The sequence below is a fragment of the Chamaea fasciata genome, unplaced genomic scaffold, assembly GCF_029207755.1.
Source record: "Chamaea fasciata isolate MVZ Bird 193981 ecotype frontalis unplaced genomic scaffold, bChaFas1.0.hap1 SCAF_9, whole genome shotgun sequence".
Lineage (NCBI taxonomy): Eukaryota > Metazoa > Chordata > Aves > Passeriformes > Sylviidae > Chamaea > Chamaea fasciata.
The window spans coordinates 29,889,404-29,911,333 of NW_027094094.1; the positions used below are offsets into that span (position 1 = coordinate 29,889,404).

A 21,930-nucleotide genomic window follows, 5' to 3' on the forward strand; every position below is an offset into this window, starting at 1 on the left:
CTGGCCAGTCATTACTTTCCTTCACAAGTATGACAGCCTCAAGCCAAGTTTCTTTTGCCTGACAGTCCGAGCGGTGTCACTGGCTTTTCCTTGGGAGGCAATGCTTGGCACTAGATTCTCAGCCCACATCCTGCAGGCAAACCCAGGCACATACACTATTGCTGCTTTTGAAGCTGGCTCTCACTGCGAGGCAGAGACAGGAGTGTAGGACCATTGATATTACGTTATGTGAGGTGCTCTTGGAGCCTTACACTAGTCACAGCAGTTTCCTTAGTTCACCTCTTTTACGATTTCTGTGTTGTTTTATACAATTTTTGCTTTTGATTTGGGTTTTAATTTTGTTGCATGGCTGGAGACAGTAGTTTGGATATTGCAGGGGGAGCCTTGGATTGTGTGTCTGGGTAGCTGAGATACCAGTTTTGCTCAAGATGCTCTGGCTGTGACCAAGGCTGTGGCAGTACCTGCAGAAGCCCAGGAGGTGAGGAGGCCGCAGCTTCTCTAGGACATCCCTCCAGCAGCAGGCTGTATTCTCTTGGGGGCCAGGACTGCATGGGATCATGTGGCAAAACTGCAACTCAGGAGGTGAAGGCTTACTTGTGCTGCTAAGGTGGATGGCGGGGCAGTGAGTGTGACTTCTCCCGCACAGGCTGGTCCATGCCCAACTTTAGAAGCTGTCCTGATTCAGAACCAGACATGTCACTTCAGCTCCCACTGAAGAGCAGCTGCCGCAAAAGCGAGCCCAAGTTCCAGAAGATGGGGAGCGGGGATTTCTATCAGACAGAAAAGGCAGGTGCTGCTGGGGCTTTGCACTATGGGACCTATCACCTGGGCAGGCAGAGGCTGGGAACCACCAAGAAAGGGCTTAACCCCCTCGCCCCGCTGCACTGGTGGTGGCGTTGGTGGTGTGGTCCATCCTGCACAGCTCACTTCTGCAGTGCGGGCCGCCCGGGGGATCTGTATGGCGGAGGGGCAAGCCCGCAGGGCGCTTACGGCCCTGCAGCGATGGCAGGATCCGAGGGTGGGCCGAGGCTGGAATAACATCTTAAAAAACAAGAACCAAAATAAGTTTACCGAAAAAAAAAAAAAAAAGACACGATATTGCGGCCATGTGGGTTCAGCAAAAACAGTTCGGCTGTGCCGCGGGGGTGAGTGCCGCCGCCCCGGGCCGCTGCGGAGCCCCCGGGCGCGGGCGCGGCGCCGCCCGCGCAGCCCCGCGCCGCCAGGAGCCGCTTCCCCCGAGCGGCGGCCGTCGGGGCGGCGGTACTCACTGTTCCGGAGCCCACTCGCGGAGGTTGCCTGGGGCGGATCGTAACCGCGGAACAAAACAGTATGAGTCAAAAAAAAAAAAAAACCACCACCCAGCTCTCTGGTTAATATTATCCCGTCTCTCGACTCCGAGGGAAATTCCCGCACCCAAAAGAGAGTGTTAGTACGCTGGGGCCGAGGCCGCAGGTTTTCCACGCCGAGGCTTTGCGGGGTGGTGCGGTGCGCCCAGCGGAGCCGGGCCGGGCTGCCCCGCAGCCCTCCGCCGCCGGGACCCGGCGCGGGTCGGGGACGAGCGGGGAGCATCCCCTCCCTGGGTCAGGCCAGGGAGCCTACAGAAATAAAGATGTCAATTTAGCATAATTAGGAGATTTATTTGTCGTCTTTTATAAACTTTGTAAGCACCTAGCCTATTGTTGAAAAGTTTATTTACAGAGTGGCCAGAAAGATACCCCCCCTCTCTCCTTCCAGCCCCCGTTAGTGGTTGTGCATTATTGGTGTTACCTGCGGCGCACTGGGTCCCGGCCGACCACGGGCGCCGGTCCCAGCCCGAGTATTTACATCCTGTCCCAAGTCCTACTACAAACGGAACACTTTTATGTCACCAAAAAGAAAAACAAAAACAAAACCCCAAACCAGTGCGTACAAAAATATAGTCTCTAAAAAAAAAAAAAAAATCCCAATATTAATAGGCAGAAATGTACAGCCATACTAAAACCAGGGAGGGAAAAACTTTCCGGTCTCGGTGTCGCCGCTGTCGTCGGAGCGGATCGGTAAGGCACCCCCCACATGCAGACAGGGGACCGGGCTCTACACCACACAAGGCACCAAGGACACCTCACCACGACGGCACTGCATGCATCCATCCTCCCGCCGCAGCCCCTATGTACACCCGCCGCTCCGGCCCGCTCCAGCCCGCCCCGGCCCGGGGGAGCCCCGCGGCGCCGCCAGGTGCTCGTCGCTCCCCGCCGGGCCCCGCTCCGCTCCGCGCCTGCCGCGCTCGGCGGCGGCTCCGCGCTGGGTCCTGCGCGTCCCGCGCCGTCAGGGCGTCCGCGTCCGCGCAGCGCAGGGGGCCAGGGCGGCGGTGCCGCTCCCGCCGCCGGGTTGCGGGCACCCGCCGGCGGCGGCGGCGGCTCCTTTCCGTTCCTTCTGGCGCAGGTGAATCTTAGTGTGCCGCTTCCTCTCGTCGGAGCGGGCGAACTTCCTGCCGCAGAAGTCGCAGGCGAAGGGTTTCTCGCCGGTGTGCGTGCGAATGTGGGTGGTGAGGTGGTCGCTGCGGCTGAAATTCCGCATGCAGATACGGCACTGGAAGGGCTTGTGGCCCGTGTGGATGCGGATGTGCCGGGTGAGCTCGTCGGAGCGGGAGAAGCGGCGGTCGCAGCCCTCGGCGGGGCACGGGTAAGGCCGCTCGTGGACCGGCGTCTTGCTGGGCCGATTGGGGTACTTGCGGGGCCGTAGAATGGGCCGCAGCGGCAGGTGGTGCGGGCTGTAGGCGCCGGCGGGCAACCGGGCGCCCGCACCCTCGCCCCCGCCGCTGCCGGGAGCGCTGCCGGGGGCGGCGCCCGCCGGGGGCGCCCCCATGGTGAAGTTGCGGATGGTGGAAAGCGGCGTGAGGGGCGGCGGGACGCGGAGCGAGTCGAGGGGGCAGGGGAAGGGCTTGCGGTCGGGGCCGGCGTGGAGCTCCCGCTGGCACTGAGGCGGCGGGAAGAAGCCGCCGTACTCGGGGATCATGGTGAAGAGCCCGCCGTCGGCCGCCGCCGCCTTCGGTGATGGGTAGGAGGGCGGCGGGGGAAAAGGCAGTGCCCCGCCGCCGGCGGCGGGCAGGAAAGCCGAGGAGGAGTCTTGCGGGTACAGGTCACCGCAGCCCGAGTAAGGCGGCGGCGGCGGCGAGTAGAGATGCTCCAGGTCGGCCGGCTGGCCCTGTGCCATGGTGCAGCCGAGGGCCCCGGCCAGCGGGTTGGGGGAGGTGGCGGAGGCGGCGGTGGCCGAGGAGGCGGCGGAGGAGGCGGCGGAGGAGGCGGCGGAGGAGGGCGTGCTGACCCCCTGCAGGATCCCCGCGCTCACGATGTTGATGATGCCCTCGGGGTAGCAACCGGCGCCGGGGTACTGCGGGTCGATGGAGAATTTGCCCATGTAGGTGAAGGTCTGATTGCGGGAAGCCGGGGCGTTGGGCGCGAAGCCGCCACCGTAGGGCAGGTCCAGGGCCCGCTTGTCGCCCATGTCCACGTTGATCATGCCGTCTGCGGGGGCAAGGAGCAGGTCAGCCCTCCGCGCCGCCACCCGCCGGACGACCGGCACCGGGTCCCAGCCACCGCCCGCCCCGGCCCAGCGCGGGGCTGCGGCGCGCACATGTTGCGCTCCGGATGCAAGGGGGCTCCGCGCCGACTGCAACTTTCCCCCCCGAGCTGGGCGCGGAGGTAGGGCTGCCGCGAAGGGGCGGCGGGGGCCCCGGCCGGGCGACGGGAGAGCCCCGGAGAGGGTCCCGGCGCCCCGTCCCAGTCCGATTCCCCGCCCGCCGCTCCCCGCGGACGGTCCGGCCCGCACCTGCGAGAGCTCCGCTTACCTCCTGCCACACCGCTCATCTGGTCGAACGGCCCTGCCAGGTCGGCATTGGGGAAGATCGCGACCGAAGTTGGCAGAGCGGCGGAGATGTCATCCGCGGGGTAAATGCCCTCGGGGAGCTGGTGCACGAACCCACCGAGGGTCACCGGGATCTTGTCTACCGCCTTGGCGGTCATCATGGGGGCAGCGGGGCGGCCGGGGGAGCGGGGCTCCCGGCCGGCGGTGGGCACTCGGGGCGGGGAGGGGAGGGAGAGGAGGGGGCGCTTCCCCCTGCCTCCCACTACCAGCGCGGGGGGACCGCGGGGAGCCGGCGCGGCATGTGCGGGCGGGCGGCCGCCCCGTCGCGGCGGTGCGGTGCCCGCGGTGCCCCGGGAGCGCCGCGCTCCCGCCGCAGCTCGCGCTGGAGGACAAGTCTGGCGGTAACTATTTATGGGGGCCCCCTGAATGCCCGGGACGTCACTGCCCATATAAGGACTGAGGAACGGCGCCCGGCGGTCACGTGGGCGCCCGCGTGCGGGACCCGCCGGCCCTTGCCCGCCCCGACCCCCCCTCTCCGCACACCCTCCGCGCCCCGCGGGGGCGGCCCCGACCCGCCCCGGCCCCGCGCGGCCCCCGCCGCCGCCCGCCGCGCCGCCCAGAGGGGTATTCCGGTGGCGGGGCCCTTGTCCTAAAAAGGCGAGGATCCGGCCCCGCCCCGCCTGCCCTTTTAGGGCTCGTTCCGGAAAAATTTTTAAAAGGCTCGGAAAAGCAGAGGAGGTCCCGGGGCCGCCCCGCCAGACCCCGCTCACTTTCTCAGCAGCCTGTAACCGCAAAGCGGCGGCGGGTCGGGAAACAGCCGCATTCACGGAATAGAGCTTCTCCTTTCTCAAAGAAAAAAAAGTAATTTTAAAAAAGAATTATTTTTTTTTTCTGAATTACGGGTGGAAAGAGCCGCCGAACAGAGCGACTCGGCGGCGCTGCTTGTTTTGGAAAGTGTCTGATCTATATATACCGTCGCGAAAACGGAACCGCCTGCTCCGCCGTCGCTGGCTTGTTATTGTATCGACGGGCACAAGCGAGGACGGGACGGGGAGGGGTGGCGGGGGCATAGGAGTGCCCCCGCGCCGCCCCACCTCGTTCCCTTCTGACCCTACCGCTCCCGCTTTGCTCGTTTCAACCTCTGGATCCCAGCTGCCATCCCCAGTAACATTTCCACTCCCGCTTTTGCTTTATTTCCCCGTGATCTCCTCCATAACGAGGGTATCAAACCAAAGAGTGCTTAAATTCTGGCTTTTTTTTTTTTTCTCCAAAGTACTAAAAATAGCCTCCCTTGTGCCTTCCTTCCCAGGAGAAGCCAATCTTTCATACGCTGTTCCCAAGCTTAGAGCTTGCAGCCCCTACATCTTCTTGCTGATGAGGGTGTCAGACATAATTATTTTTGAAAGCTGTATCCCATGTCACTAATCTCATTACTTGGGGATATTTCATCTCATGGCTGTTTATTACTGCATTTAGGAAAGCAACTCTCACATATGGTCTGTAGCGTGTGAGGCCCCTTTTCAATAGTCTGCAGTGAAAAAACAACCCATTGACAACCCAAGCAGCAGCAAGATATGGCAACATATGAGAGATATTATGACAGTGCATTCCTGTTCCAAAGCAACAAGCCAGAGAATACACAGGAAGGCTAAAAACCCTTCACTTTCATTTTAAAATGCAGATACCAATATTTACAGGTCTAATTCATTACAGCCTGTGCCATGGAAGAGGGGTATGCTCGGGCATCCCTATGGTGCATGGACTTACCTCTGCCTTGGCTCCCAAGCACTGTCACAGTGTCTCTCAGGACCCTCTTTATCCATGCCACACCTCACACCCCAGCTGAGAAAGGCTCTTTCAGTTCATCCAGATCACTGCCTTTGGTGATGCTCCAGGTTCATTACTTGTCCAGGCAGCACGGAGTCCAGACTAGACAGCAGTGTCCCTGGAAAAGTAAAGGTTTTAGGGGCATTTGCTAAGGAATAGTAGGCATAAACCTAGATATTTGCCTTGATGGGAGATCAGGGAAGTATGCACAGTGATTAGTAAATATATAACAGTGTTTTTTAATGTAGATTTTTGTTACCAGTCCTTTCTAGCACTTAACGTACAGCCAATACAGTTTGACATATGAGATTTAGTTGAAAGCAAGCTTTCAGTGGGATTCTAGATATTTTCATTTAAAAAACCATCTCAATTTAAAGGTTAAATTTAAAAGTGTGACAGAGAGACAGGTTCTGGGAAGTTTGACTGAGAAGTAGGAGCAATTGTATTGTACCTTTCCATTACAGCTGAGCTATAATTGGTCTAATCACTACTATGAAAGAACAAAATATTGGAATCTGTTGTGCAGTGTGGTGAGTTACTTTACATGAATTTGAGAAATGGTAACTCTAAGTGCACTATCCTCCTTATGCAAAACATTGCAGATATCTCAGATTTAGGGGTTACGGATATTCTACATCATCTTGTATTAATTCAAAATACCATATGCCCACTGATGACACTATATTGCAATGCACACAGAAGAAAGGAGAACTAAGGTTTCACACCCCACCTTAATCCCCCTATGAATCAACTCTAGCTTTGAACTAACTTGACTAATTTAATGTTTCTTCCACTATGGAAAAGGATTCAATGAAAGACTGACACAAATAAAATTTAACTTCACCAGTGGAATACTACTGTAGTTGACTTGGTTCATTTTAAAAGGCTTCTTAAGAATGGAATAAATTGTGCCTTATTTCCAGCCTTTCCAGGGACAATCAAATCACTTGACATCATTCAGTGGGGGCTTTGTCTCAATGGCAGCAGGATCTGGAATGGGGAAAGATGGAAGCATACTTAACGCTCAGTTTCAGGAAGCTGTTGACAGATGAAACTCAAATGTTTCTGGGCCCTTTTCAGATATCCTTGCTCTATTGCTTTGCATGTGCTTTGTGCCTTTGATCCCCATTCGGCTGATTACAGCAGACTCTGAGGGTTGGGCTGTCCAGCTCACACTGACATCAGTGGCCTTTACATGCAGAAATATCCTACTGTGGTTCCTATAAAGCACGTGGTTTCATATGACAGACAGATTGTTGGTGCAAATTGCCAAATCCCCAATCACACCAAGAGCCTCGAATACACATGACCTCTTACTGGATATAGCAGTGATTGAGGAGGGTTCTGAGCTGAAAGGCGGAACTTCTCTCCTGTTCCCAACTTCTTTGAAACTGGGTCCCTTTGGATTTACTGTATTTGCTCTTTTAACAAGTTGCTAGCTGACATTCCACTGGGGGTATATTTTCCTGCAGTCATTCTCTACCACAAGAACCTGAGACAGGAGTTGTAGAAATAAAATCATCTTTTCCTCCATACCTGAGCTGAGAGTGGCTGAGGAAGAAAAGGCAGCCTATCATCTGAAGAGCTGGCAACACATTCAACCAGCTCAGCATCACATATTTGAGTCATCCCTCCAGGGGGTCACTGTGCTTTTGCAGCAAAACTCACCCGACCTCCTGGGCTAACAGCAGCAGCGATGTCACTAGGCCTGCATGGGAAACACACCCTGCCACTTCCACTCTGCCTCCCACTGCTTTCAGGAGGACTAAGGTGGCCCCGGCTCAGCAGGTGCCCTAGGGAGTAGGAACTCATCTGGGAACAGGGAGTTGTTTACATATTGGAGATGAATGACCCTGACAACAGCAAAGAATGTCTGTCCTAAGTCTGGGCTAGATTCGTGTTGGGGTTGGTGGGTTTTCAATGTTTCATGTAAAAGAGAAAAATCTTCCCTCCAAAGCTCTGGATTTCAGAGTTTTCTAAATTTGCCCCTTTTCACTGGGGGTAGAAAGATTTGTCACGTCTTCACAGGAAGAAATGCTTGTTTACTATTTCACCTTCTGTTTAGGCCAAGGGTGCCTGCTGGATTCTCAGGCTGCTGGCAAAAGTCACTTCCCTTCAGTCTGCCCTGCCTGCCCCTCAAAGGCCTGATATAGGCTCTTAGTCTGCACTGGCCAGTCACCAAAGCCTGGAATCCAGCCAGGGAAACCTGCTGTAAACATGAACCTACAGAAAACATCTGGCCGACTGCTGGCATGCTAGGGGAAGGGGATGGTTGAGGAGCAGAGAAGGCATCCCAGTCTGCCCTTAATTACAGTACCTTGAAACCACTCTGTGGTTTCCAGCCGAGGCTGCTTGTTGTCTTAGGATGAATGCCTGTAAATTTGAAATAAGTAAATAACTTTATTGTGAGAACTTGGCTTAGGATAGCAGTAACAGCATCCTGAAGGGCTATTTAAATGTCAATAACTTTTTCTAATTCGGGCTATAGGAATTAAATAAACCCATGTGGAATCAAAAAAACTACTACTCTTAGTTTGTGTGGTTGTGATCAAGTGCGTGTGACAGAGAAAACTTCCAGTCAAATAAAAGCAACAACAAACTTGTTTGCTCAAAACTTATTCTCGTTATTAAACACGTAGAACATTTCCTGGATGTTCCTGTCCACGTTTTCTAGCATATCTATAAAATCCGTAGTCCTACTTCCACTCACCCCACCAGCTCCCAGAGAACACCCGAGGGAATGGGATGCTCCCGCCGGCTGTCGGGAGGGGAGCGGGGAGCGTGTGCGGGCTCCACTGCCCTCTCCTGGGGAAAGGCGCTCCCGGGAGCCAGCGAGGACACGGCAGCTGAGCAAAGAGCGCTGCGCTGGGCTGAGTTCTGCTGGTGTTTCACCGAAGAACAGCACTCCTAAAGGTTTTCATCACAGTCGTGCTGCCTATAGAGATCCTGTTGAGTCAGAGATCCGGGCCACAGCCCGTGAGCCCTCACAACCCCAACAGTGTCGATGGGGCATCACGTACTGCAGTGAAGTGTGTTGAGAGCAAGCCACACAGGGGCATCCCTGCTGAAAGGCTAAAATATCAGCTCTGCATGCTGCTTTGCTGGGGGAACAAAGAAAAAAAAAAGCTGCTTCTCAGCTGTGAAAATTCCTGAGGTACACATGTCTTTCATGAGACACGACTCAAAATACTGACAACTTTATTTCTGAATGATGATAGTCTGCCTGAAAGCTTTACCTTCCAGTCCTTTCTTCTGAAACTAGTTTCACTTACCCTTGTATTTCCCGCTCTAAGGTGCCTCCTGTGTTTTGTGTAAATACTGCCTTGTCCCATGGCTGGGCCTTCCGTCCAGAGAGAGACTGATCGAGCACATGCCTTCATGACACAAGTGGCCTTCTTCCTTGAAGGACTGAAATGAAAGAAGTATAGGAGGAGTCACATTTTCAGTTCTCTTAGTCCCATTACCTAGTGTTTGGGTGGTCAGAAAACCTAGAAAGTCAGAAGGGTTTCTGGATATATTCAATTTATGGCAAACAGTGCCTTCAGAACTGGGCATAGCTTTTTATTCTCAGGTAACAAGTGAAGTCGGGTATAACACCTCTCTCCAGCAAACCAGGAGGCAAAGTAAACCTCTAACACTATTTTCCAAGGAGTCTTCTCTTGAGAAGAGATAGAGAAGAGCTCTGTGGGCTGTTTCCCAGAAACTTCCCATCCCTCCCGGGGTGCTGGAGCCACTTACAGGACTTCTAAATTGCCAAGCACTTGTTAGCATTTGCTCTGTGTGCCACTTCTCAGAACTCATTTCCATTTATGTCTCATTTTGCTGTGTTTTGGTCTTAAAGAAATCTGCCTTCAGCCTTGAAAACCCTCAGCTCTTTGCTCTGAGTAAGTCAATCTGTGTGGTTCTGGCTTTTCCTTATTTTTTATCAGCATTTATTTTCTGCTCCTGAGGCTCTATCTACATGCTCCAGTTTCACCAGAAGAACATCCTGGCTGTGAATTCTTTGGGACAAGGGGATTCAGATTCATTTTCATCCATTACCCAATGGATGACTTTCTGTCAGGAACTGACAGCCAATTTTATTGCAGCAGAGAATTAAATAAATAAACAAACACCCACCCCCCCCACCCCCCCACATACCCTCCAAGAGATTAAAATAAGCAACATGTGTGCTTTAAAATTTCAAGGGCCAGATTTTTAAGTGGTATATGTTAGCTTGAGTTTTCTGATCATGTAGCCCCTACAATCTGAGTGAACAAAAAAATTTGACATGATTTTATTTACAGTTTGGTTACTTTTCAAAGCTAAAACATGAGGTTCTCCTGAGGGCAGGCATGGTCCTTTTCATCCTATATTTGGGCTGCTTCCACCTGTTTCTCAGGGCTTTGTTGCTATCTTTGATTTGTTTTCTCTGCTGTGATGTATTGTCCTTGTTCTTTCACCTCCCTTCTCATTCATGTCTCTCTCTCTACTCCATTGTCTAACCTTTTCAGCTCTCTTTTCCCTCTTCCTCCTCCTGTCTTTCCTCTTCCTTGGTAGTTCCTTTTTCTTTCCCCTTGTCTAAGCAATTGCTGCCAACATCTATATTTGGAATAGAGTGGGAACAAGCTATTCTTGTGACTTTACTTTGAAATAACTGAAAGGAGCAGATGATTTTCTTTGAATAAATAGAGGATACATTGAGAAGACAAGCTAGTAAAGTCAAAACAGCATCATTAGGGAATACCTGCCCAGCAGGTTCATTTTTCCCAACTCTCAGGATAACTTAATCAGGTGTTACTTCTTGTTTGCTCTGTTTTAGCTTTAAATCCTCCTTTTGTGCATAGTTCCTCTCTCCAGGGTAGTAACCCGAGGTGCTAACAAAGACCTAGCTCATCACCACAATGTCTGGTCTCTCAGACATCAAGGGGAATGACTGCCACCTAAAATCTCAGATGCCAAAATTAGATGAACCTGGTTATATATTTGTTTAACACCTGAACTCAATGTTGTTGCATCTCCTGGTGTAGTCACAGGGTACAGTTATAGAGTCCCACTTATATGGGCTAGCACAGAAATATGTTGGGAAGAACAATTTCCTCTCGAGCAGTATGAATTCTTCGTGTCTTCTCACATAAACTCCTTCTCATCACCAACTGTTGCTCATCACCCCTGCCATTTAAACTGCTGTAAGCAACACATTAACAAAGCCAGCAAGAAACAGATCTACCCAAACAGGACAGCACAGAACGTATCTCTCATATCTGTGTTTATACAATTAACTCCCACACTGGCAGATCAAACAAGAAATTAGGCCAAATAAGAAATTCAGCACCATGGCTTAGTGTTGTGTGCCTGTGCCATAGGAAGACCCAAGTCTATTTGTCTACTCCCAAGTGAAGCTGGGTCTATTGAAACTCTACTCCTGTAATGTGTTTATGTGTGAAACACCTTCACACAGGGGAAGAGACATGAAATTACATGCAGAAAGGTGCAAAGAAAAGACCTTTCCTTACAAGTTAAACATTCAAAGGAGAGATGGCTATTAATGTTAGACAAGAAACTAGAAGGAAGTAATTCTTCTACCCGTTGATGATTTTCTGGCATTTTATAAATGTTCCAGCTAACAGAAATGGTCATTCTGACATGGTACTTCAACAGTTGTGTCTGCAATAATTGTTAATAAGCTCAGTTTGCCTACAGAATATAAGTCAATACCAGTATCTTAGGCAAGGGTGACAGAACTCTAACACTTTTCTATCAGACTAATATAAAAACAGATCAGTCTTCAAGCAAACAGATTCTTCACACTACTACTACTGCCACCACACTGCAGATCTTGAATGTGCAGTGTAGATCAGCAACAAACAGCCTAAGCAAAGGGAAAGATGAATGACCCAGGCTACGAAGCAACATCTACTTTCAACATTAGAAGCAATTCCTAGGAGAGATTGCCAAGTGTCTCTGGGCTTCTGTCCCTTAAAACTGAGCACAAGGGAATTTGGTGCATGCAGACATAACAGTGTAGTAACATTTCATACCGAATTAAGTGCATGTGCAATAGTTAAGTACATTTCATCAGTATCAGGTGAGTTTTTGTAATTTTGTGCAGCCGTAGAGAGGAAATATATTTTATTTATGTGTTCCCAACCCAAGGACAACAGTCAAATAAGCTTTGGCATATTCAGAGAGTACTGCTAAAAATGATGAACTCAGAGTACCCTCCCCTGTTACCTCTGAAGAAAAACTGAATAAAAACTGCAAAGAGCATCTGAAAAATAATCTTCAGTTTAAGGCTCACTGGGCATAAAAGGCACAGACCTAGGCCAGTTTTATTGAAGAGGTGGTTAGTCCACAGCTGTATGGCCACAAACAAGTCTGCATTCACTGGCCCGGGGGCCAGAAACTGCTTCCCAGGCTCTCAGGAGTGCCAGTGTGTCTTTGACTTTTATTATCGAGCAGATGTGACTATGGTTTGGTTGTACCTAAGCCACTGAGATGTGCACCCCAATCTCCCCAGTCTGGACAAGCGGAGAAAATGAGAATTTTCTGAGCCTTTCTACCACAACTCAGAATGGAGGGAATTTTTGTACCCAGAGTTAGAGTCCTTGCCCATGGTGCGTGATGTGCTGGATTCAGCCCTCTGTCCTCCCTAAAATCATATCAGCCTATTTCTTTAATCTTATAGGACAGCACCCAAAATCATGTTCCAGAGTTGCTCTCAGTGCCTCCCCGTGTCTTTATGATCAAGGCTTTGGGTTTTATGTGAAGTGAGCCAGCTGGACTGTTCATACTGCGGGTGAGGGTACCTGCCTGGAGAAGAGCTGAGATCCAATGGGAAGACACAGCTTGTGTTCCAGTGTCTGCATTCTAGTGTCATGCAGGTCGTGAGCAGCTAACAGGCTGTGCGTCTGTAGAAAGGAGAATGAGAAAACTCTTAAGTGCTGCATTACAAGTAGTTAAAACCACAACCTGCAAGTACTTTCCAGGCGTCCAAGGATGGACAATCACCACTACCATACCGCCCCCGCCTCCTGCAAAAGGACATGGGAAAAGGTGTGAACAAAGAGCTGCTCCACACAGGTGATGTTTTTCACCTTAACTCATAAGAGATATCAAGAAACAGGAAGTATTTACCCTGAGATGTACAACAGAACCTCCTTAAAGCTAGGCAGAACAATCATAGAATCAAAGAATCAACTAGGTTGGAAAAGACCTTGGAGATGATCAAGCCCAACCTGTAACCATAACCTAGATCATAACCATGTCATACTCCATGCTGTGATTCAGGACAGCGCTTGTGCTGGAGCACACTAAAAACACCACCTCTGCCACATGCCTGGGCAGTCCGACCAGGGCTGCCATGGACTTTACAGACTTTTTGATAAGCACAATTATTGAAACACAAAGTTGACAATGTGTCTAAAAACACACACAATGTCAGAGGAGGAATGAAAGGTTGCTTCCCCCTCCTTCCTCAATCTCATTACAGGCTAAGGAAAAATAATATATGGAGGATAATACTTCACCATCTAAAGAGTTTTTCTGGTTTCTAAATCTAGTGAAGAGTCATTGTATATTTTGACAGAAAAATGGATCAAAATAATAAAGTGAATACAAAATTATATTGCTGTCAATAATTTAATTTACACAAAATAGCACTGTGACATGGTAATTGTTATATATGATGCAGCATTCAGTATAATATTTGGAGAATGCATTATAGAAAGTCAACATTTAACTACTAAAATCAACTTACATAATCAAAGCTGTCAGAGAATCTTTACAGTTTTATATTAATTTGAATGTAATTTACTATAGAGGTGTCATTCTTAGAGGTGCTTACAATAGTTAATGATCTCTGCATTTCCATTATAAAATCCTATTTTCAAAGGTTCATCACTTGGTCTTAAGAACTCTGAGCCCTCCGGCACATTTTCCTTTTCCTTACAAAAATTGTGTTAGACAATTTAAACTTTTCTCTCATAGCAGATAGTGTGGTTGCTTTCCAAATTCATTTTGAGGATTTGCTTATTTGCTGCTTGCCACCCCAGGACCTCAGAAAAAGAAGGGTTCTTTTTTACAAAAGAACTTCTTTACAGAAGAAGTCATTACAGTTACATTTTCTTCTTCTGTTTTCCTGAGCACGTTACCCCTCAGACCGTTTTTCTCGCTGAAATGTGTAAGTATCTTCCAAAATTGCATCCAAACCTTCCCCATAATTCCTTTGCTCTTTCCTGTTTTGCTGGCATTAAGGATGAGGTTCTTCTCCTCATCTCAGACTTTGTTCTGTCTCTTCTCACAGATGTCCACATTTATGCTGGCAACTGCTACTTCCACCACATCCATCAGTCCATAGGCTCTCCTGGTTGCAGTCACTCAGCCTCACACCTTTTATCAAGCTGCAACCCTAATTCACTTTTCCAACTCATAATGAGTCCAACAATTAGTTTTGCTCTAGCAAGTACATGTCTCTCGCTAATCTCTCAGGCTTGATTCCTATCAGACATTAGCCATCAACTCACCCAGACCTGCTCTGTTGGTTGGTTGGTGATTTCCAGTTTGCCAGGGACAGGAACTATGCAGCCCTGAGGCATTAAAGCTGTTTCCCCCTGCCCCAAGGCTTTCTGCCCAGGGGGTAGGACACTGCAAATCAACTGCCTGCAAATACCTTGTACAGGTCATTTCCAAAATCAGAATTTGAAAGGCAGATTGTCAACACGAAGCTGTTACCCACAGTAAAACTAAAACCAATAATTACCTTACTTTGGTAGACCTGTTCCAGTTTATGGGTCTAGTTTTCCCAAATCCTGCTGAAATTCATTTATTTCTCATCCATGTCACCTAGCTGTCATAGATCCCCTAGCTTTCTGTAACCTCAGTGTTATTGGACCAGAGATGTTTGAGCCAATATGCACAGCTGCATCCAAAATCTAAATTGTTATTACCATGTAAACATTTAGATTTACACGAATGTCATTTTGTCACTTATCCAGGATCTCTTTATTTTCTCTACAAGGAGAAGAGCTTTTTAAAATATTTGGGATGTTCTATTCTAGCCATTCAGTCTTTTTATGGCCACTTTTGTCCATTGCCAACACTTAACCAAAACACTTCCTTCACTTTTTCCATCGTTGTCATTTCCATGTTTGAAAAAAATGAATATATTACTTTCCAATGATTGAGTGATGTCACGAATAAGAAGGAAATCTCCTTTCTGTTACACAGAAGAGGATTTGCGGTTTTGGACAAAAAAAAAAAAACCAACCTGTTGCTTACCTATCACGTTACTGGAGGTGGAAAGAGAAACAGTTTCACAGATGTCATGTTGTGATGGTGGACTTGATTCAAGGGAAATGTGCTCATATTTTGACTGGATAGCACTGGTGACTCAGCAAGATAGTTTAACTAGGATAGATAACAACGATAACACTGAGAGTATTCTATTTGATTGTTCAGATTCATAATTGAGTGATACAAAGAAACTCTAGAAATCACTTTTATTTTTCCCAGTGGATATCCAGCTGGACCTAAGAAGAATCAGGTTCTGAATAAATTATATTTTATAGAGGGATTTGACACACTGCAGATTTTCATTCTGGTTTTGGAAAAAACCCCTAGAAGACTGAGGATAGCATGGATTACTGGCTGAAAGCTCCGGATGTTATTTCATCATTCTTTATGTTGAGGAAACAGAACTGGAAGACAAAACTTTCACAGTGTCAGAAAAGTCAGCGACTGTATGGATCTCTTCTCTGCGGGATGAATGGGACCTGACAAACACAGGAGCTTAGAGGATGATTTTCCAGACTGGATGATAATTCTTCCATTTTCACTGTCCCTCAGAACAATCTCCCAAACCAGTTTATCTCCATTCAATATTTTTACTCCTTGAATCTCAATGAAGAGGTTTTCCTCTGATGTAGGTAGTCTGTTACCAAGTGCCTGCTCTCCCGAGGTTGACGCCCACTTCATTCAAGTATTCCTGGTGCAGCGGGGATGTTAGTGGCTACTGGCTTGCAGCCAACATCCCACACGTTTCCTCTGCAGCAAAAATGCCTTAATTCTGACCCACTGCCTTTCAAGTAGATAGTGGAAAAAAAAAATCAGTCACAAAGAGCTTTGCTTTTATCTGTATTTCTCCTTCAGAAAGATCTGAAAAAAAAATCAGACATTGTTCTTTTCTTTTTCAAGGTCCACGGTCAGCGAGGGTGAGGCTTGATGCTGCTGTTAGAGCTTGAGCCCCAAAAGAAGTTAAAGGCACTCAGAGAGTTTGTTTCTAGATTTGAGTAAAGGACTTTTAAGCAGGATAACTGCCGAGGGGGCGGATCAGTGCCTGCCATTGTGCCAAAGGCTGCATCCAGCACCTCTGCTGCTCAGCACCTCCCCTGAGCACCATTCCTTCTGAAACTGCCACCTACTGTGGGAGCTTGTGTTTCTCAGGCAGGGCACTGAAAAAAGATCAGAAGGGACAGTAGGTTTTGGCTCTCAGCTGAAGTTTTCAATCCTCATCACAGATAGGAAGAACACTGCTGACCTTACATGAAGCTGGGGCAGTGTGTGCTGAGCCCAGCACGTGAATGGGCAGGAGGAGCTTGTACTTGCTCACAAACCAGGCATGCTGCAGGTCTGGCATAGCCACCACCGGTGGCTTTGAGATGTGACCAACTCTGCAACACACCCACAAAAGCCAAACACATAAACGGTTTTAAGACCAGTGCATGGAAAATGGGATACTGTGAAACAAAGCCGTCCATTTCCTATCTCCATTGCACATAACCCTAAGGGGAAACAACACAAACAAGTCTTATATTTGAAAATGTGTCCAAGCAGAGGTGGGGAGAGGTCCAGCAATGCTCACAGGGGAACGTGGAGCCCAAAGTTACAAGACGAGGAGTGCTGGAATCAGAAAGTGGGGAGAAAAAGGTTGGCAAACCATTGAGTTCATTTCCAATGGTGCTGTCAGGATGTAAGAAAGATAAACTACTCTCCAAGTCGATGTTATGTAGTGAGAAATATCTGAGGGAAGGCATTAAGAAATAGATGTAAATCAGAAAGGTATCAGGAAAGAAAACCCCGAAGACAACTAAAATCTGGGAAAAATCACCAAGTGGAAGGCAGATGGCCAAATCTTGTGATACAGATAGAAAGAAGAACGTTTGGATGGCTAGAAATAAAGAGATAATTAAATGGAAAGAAAGGAACTAATTAAAGAAATCATTAATGCTGACCTTGCATAAATAAAGTTTCAAAGATTGCACACATGCTAATTTGAGGAGAAGGATGGCTAGAAGTATGGAGATAATTAAAAATAATCACTCCTCTATACCAGGGATAATGGTAGAATCTGAATGGAGATTAAACGTATTGGGTACTGTTCCAGCAGATTATGATCTTGGAAAAATAACATGAAAACAGATGTGGCAATGTACTGAATTTAAGGAGAATTGCAAAATGTACAGATGAACTCGAACAAAACTAACACAGTAAAATGAGCATAGGTTAAAACACAAGCTGCAGAAAACTGACAGCTGGAATGATTTCAGAAAAAAACCCTAGTATAGGTAAATTGGATAAAACAAAGGAAAGGCTGGCAGCCATCATCGCCATGACACTTGCATTACATCTCACTTCCAAATGCAGAGTCCAATTTGGGAGAAGGGAAGAAGCAGAATATGCTCTTTATAGGGGAAAAAAAAGGGCTCTTTCTTTTGTAAGTTCCTGTGTCAGTAGCCATTTTATGGGGCTGCCAATCATGGCATATCAACTGAAAAGCCAGATCATTTTCTAAAGCATCTACCTTCCCAGAGAAAGATTTTCAAGTTGACTGTGTACAATCCAGCTGCTGCTTTTAATCTTTCCCTGACAACAGTAGTTGTTTTATTACTTTGACAGTCATTTTCAGCCCATGAATGGTACCACAGTCCTTGTAAGATAGGAAAACTCTTTTGATCTGTAATTTCATATGGTTTAGCAATGGACAAAGGATTTTTCCAGTATACTTGATCACACACTTGCTGAAGTTTAGGCCTAGAGTCAATAAAAAAGCAGTGAGCTACCCTTCTGGAGATACACAAAAATCTTTCCCAGTTCATCACAATTTTTGATGAATACTGACTGCCAGAAAGAAAAAAAAAAAAAACAAACCAACTTATTTTAAAAATACTGCCTATTAATAGAAAATTAAAACCCAAGTTACTCCTGAAATAACTTTGATATATTGCCACAATCACTTTTAACCGCCATACTGTTTTAATATAGCATGATCTATAGGATAGAAAATACAACTGCAAGACAGGCATAAGTGCAAAAAAAGGAAGGTGTTTCAAGCTGTTTGTAATAGCTAAGAGAAACTGGGAGAAAACTCAGGCAGATAGTTATCCAGCATAATGACTTGTTCTCTGCTCTACAACTAAGAACTGTATATTTTGTGCAGTCTGAAATACTGTATGAACTCTAAAAAAAAAAAAATCTTTTCAAACAAGACTAGAAAGCCATTCAACAACCATTCAGAGGGGAAAAGTAATTGAAAATTTTAAAATCTGTAATTATTATTAGTATAGGCCGCAGTACTTTGAGCACTTACACATATGTTAAACTTCTCACACATGTGCATCCCATTTTCTTGTTCTATTCCTATTGGAACCCATTCTGCTTTTCCTTATGTATAAAGAATTAAAACAGAAAGCCTTTCTGATATTCTGAAGTGTAAGGACAGTGTTTCCAGGAGAGCTATTAATTTAGCAGCAGTCAGCTGAATACGTAGCTACCTGTGGGGAATATTTAGATAAGGTGCTGCATTGAAGTCTAACTTCTTTGAATTCCATCCTTCGAAAATTTCGTGTCCATTGGCATAGCCAATTTCCATAAAGACACTCCTTTCTAAAAATCCACACCAGGCTTAAAATTTAAAGGGTTAAAAGAAAAAAAAATCTCTTTTTTGCTGAGTGCAGTTAGAAATCAGTCATCTTTATACTTAGATTGATACAAAGGAAGTTAAGGAGGATTAAAGGATAAACAGGAGTTATTCTTCCATTCCCTGCCCCATTCAATTGTTGACATCTATAGTATTTCTTAATAAGTATATTTCAGTTGACAAAGACATTGAATTTCATACCTTTTGCTAGTCAGCTTCTGTTTATAATCTCTTGAAATTTCCACAGAATTCCCCCAAATCACATTTTCTTTCAAAATACCAGCCTGACTCCTATAGTCCAACATTAAAAAGACAAATCCTTCACCTCAGTGTTTTCAGATAAACCACTTAATTGGTTCCATTAAATTAATTTAACAAAATCTTGAGATGCCTCTGTGGAATTATTTTTAAAAAGTAAGTTCCTCACAGTCAGCTAAAACTGACCCCAATGTCACTGACCTCAAGAAATCAGCTCTCAGTGCAAGCAGAGACCTTGACTTCCATTTCTCTAGTTTGCCAGATCTCCAAATGAAAGACTCTTTAAAGGGTTATCTTTCTCTAAACACTTAAAGTTGTATTTTTAGCCCCACTGTTTTGGAATAACACACAGCCCTGAGCTTTGCATATGCAAGATTTTTCTTTCCATTCTTTCCTTCAGATTAGGAAGACTCAGAGGAAAGAATTTGGCCACTGTTGTTTGCTAATTATGTTAAGAAGTGCCTAGAGTACATCAACCTCTTGAACCAGACCATGCTTGGAATTACAACTTTCTCAGCATTTCTCACTCAGTCATGAGTAACTGAATTTTTCCCAGCCATTATAAGTTCTTGGGCTTTCCCTTTGAGACCTCAGTCCACTACAGCAGGAAAGACAGACTGACTGCAGGAAACATGGCCATGGTTTCTGCATCCTTCCTGCCACATCTTGCAAAATGCTTAAGACGTTGTGCAACAAAAATGAATGAAAATTTGAAAGCACAAGCAGAGCTGTGCTCTGATGATCCATGCAAACCCCAGTTCATGCAGGTGTCACCCCTGAGTACTGTAAATAACCAAGAAGAGGTCTGGCTGGCTCCACGCCTTACTGAAGGCAGGAACAGTTCCCTCCCTCAACTTAAGATGCAGGTGTTGGCTGCTCCCTGCGTAGCAGTGCCTGGGGAGTTTCTGCTGCCCCAGACTGCCACGGTGCAGCTGACAAGCAGATCATTGCAAGTACAAGGCAGCAGCTCTACAAGCCTGCAAGAACTTTGTGCAAACGGGACTAATTATGTTCCAGGGGGTGCAGAATACCCCACCAGGGCCATTTTGTTGTCTATAATCATGTTTATTACATTGAAGATCTACATCTGCAAAAGCATCAACTTCTCAACAAATTTTTCATTAAAAACCTAGCTCCATGCTTTCTCTTTCCAACACTGACTTTCAGGACATTTTATCTAATAAATCTGAAGTAGACATGAATAAACAAACATGGCATTATACTAAGCTTGTTAATTATGCATCCAGATACATGATGTTAGAAGTACACACAGTTCTGGGAGCTCATGGAAGATGGGTGTGAAAAAAAGGAAAGTTTATTATCTACCTGATCAGAAACCTCAATTTGTTTATCTCTTTTGGATGTTTTGACTGAAAACTGTACTAATAATTTCCAAGTTGTGACGAACTGATTTAAAATATGATGTCTCCATATGATATTTCAACACTCTGCACACAGTACCTAAAGAACAATCAGACTGAAGTCTTTTTAATGCAGTGTTCTGTCTCTGTTCAGTTGTAAAATACAGCTCTTCCCTCATCATTCTGTGTGGGACAAGAGAAATACTAAAGAGCTTTTTGCCTTAGAAGAGGAAGAAAGAAAGTAAAAAGGGAAGTTTTCTTCTCAACAGCAAATAAAGGACCAAATCTTTTGGCATCAGTTCACTGCCTCAAATCATCTCTTGGAGAAGGAGACAAATGTTGTCTTCTGAATTACAGTCCCAGTAGAAGCTTTTCTGCATAGCGAAGCAAATCAGAAACATAAGGCCCTCATTAGCAGAAGCAGCTTTTCCAGGAACAGAATAGTGACTGGGAAATCATCTGATTCCTGGACATCCAGCATTTCAGCCATCAGCCCCAAAACAATAGGAAGGAGGAGGCCAAGGGCTTTGGCACAAAGCTGTGCTCATAAGGACTCTGCTACAAAACCTTTTCCAGGCACTTGTAGGACAGTATCTGCTTTCATTCAGGCTCAGCACCCTTACAGCTCCTCACCTTTCTCCTTGATGTGAGGGTAACTTCTGCAGCCAGCACATTCCCACACCTCTTTCTGGGAAGGAAGGATACTTGTCTTCTCCTGGCTTCAGTGTCTGAAGTATCAGCCAATACTGGTAGATACTGGCACTGCTGTACCAAGAGGTCTGCTGCAAAACGCAGGTCAGTGTTCTCTCAGTTTCCTGATAATCCAGGAAATTGTACTGCTGAAAAGAAAAAGGTTAAACAACCAAAAAATGACTTGCATAGAAAACAAGACCCTTCTGACTCAATTCTCTGAGATTCTTCCAGCAATCACTCCTGGACAGGGTGTTGCAGCATCATTCTAACATTTGGCATGAGCACTGTCAATTGCCCTTCCTCTCAGTTCCTATCTTTTCCCTCAAATGCTTTGTGTTACTGGAGACAAGGAAGCATCCTCCTCTGGTTAGAGATGCTGTAAGTATAGAAGGAAAAGAATGAAGAATTAAAAATATGTCTAGCATTTGTATAGGTTATACATACATAAATACACACACACAGACATACATATATATGTAATTTGTATGGGGCTAGTTTCTTATCCAAAATTTCTTACATGTAAATAAGAGAGCATTTGGATTGTGCTTTGGGGCAGGTGGTTTCTCATGCAAACATATGAGGCTGCATTGCAGCTACAAATGTTTTTTTTGAGCACTGAACACTGTAATAGTATGAAAGTATTTGTGCAAGCCTTTTACAGGTGGTGTTCTTAGATTTGAGTTAGTTTATTAGTGTTGCTAAACCAAATGGACTGAAACATTATCACCCCTGTTAAACCTCATCCATTTTCTATGAGCAGTTCTGTAAACAGAGAAAATTACTGACCCTGATAAACCGACTATCAATATGAAGCAAAATCAAGTGTTCAGAAAATTTTCAGCAAATGAGGTAATATTGTGCCACATATTAAGACCTCTCAGAAAGCAGAATATATATATATATATTGGTAACAAGCCTCCAAAGCAAACTGGATATGTAGGGCTGATGGATTTTTTTTTTCATCAATAAATTGTGGAAAGAATTGCAGAATTGATATATAATCTTGCCGTGTGACACTTATTGTTGTGAGATTTCATTTCATAAATACTCCTT

General features: G+C 46.5%; 1 protein-coding gene and 1 long non-coding RNA gene across 2 annotated transcripts in view; both read right to left on the reverse strand.

Moving 5' to 3' along the window:
• Positions 1-1,610: 1,610 nt before the first annotated feature.
• On the reverse strand, positions 1,611-4,288 carry EGR2 (early growth response 2). Its single transcript, XM_066191685.1, has 2 exons — positions 3,827-4,288; positions 1,611-3,503 (listed from the first exon to the last, which is right to left on the reverse strand). Exons 1-2 carry the CDS (start codon positions 4,002-4,004, stop codon positions 2,305-2,307), a joined length of 1,377 nt encoding a protein of 458 aa, XP_066047782.1. The 5' UTR covers positions 4,005-4,288; the 3' UTR covers positions 1,611-2,304.
• A 172-nt stretch (positions 4,289-4,460) lies between these two features.
• LOC136294162 (uncharacterized) overlaps positions 4,461-21,930 on the reverse strand; it is an 81,558-nt gene continuing 64,088 nt past the window's right edge. The window contains exons 2-6 of the long non-coding RNA XR_010722328.1: positions 20,818-21,023; positions 12,463-12,560; positions 8,943-9,078; positions 7,988-8,043; positions 4,461-5,788 (exon numbers count right to left, since the gene is read on the reverse strand). This is a non-coding gene — a long non-coding RNA (uncharacterized lncRNA). The remainder of the gene's footprint in view (positions 5,789-7,987; positions 8,044-8,942; positions 9,079-12,462; positions 12,561-20,817; positions 21,024-21,930) is intronic.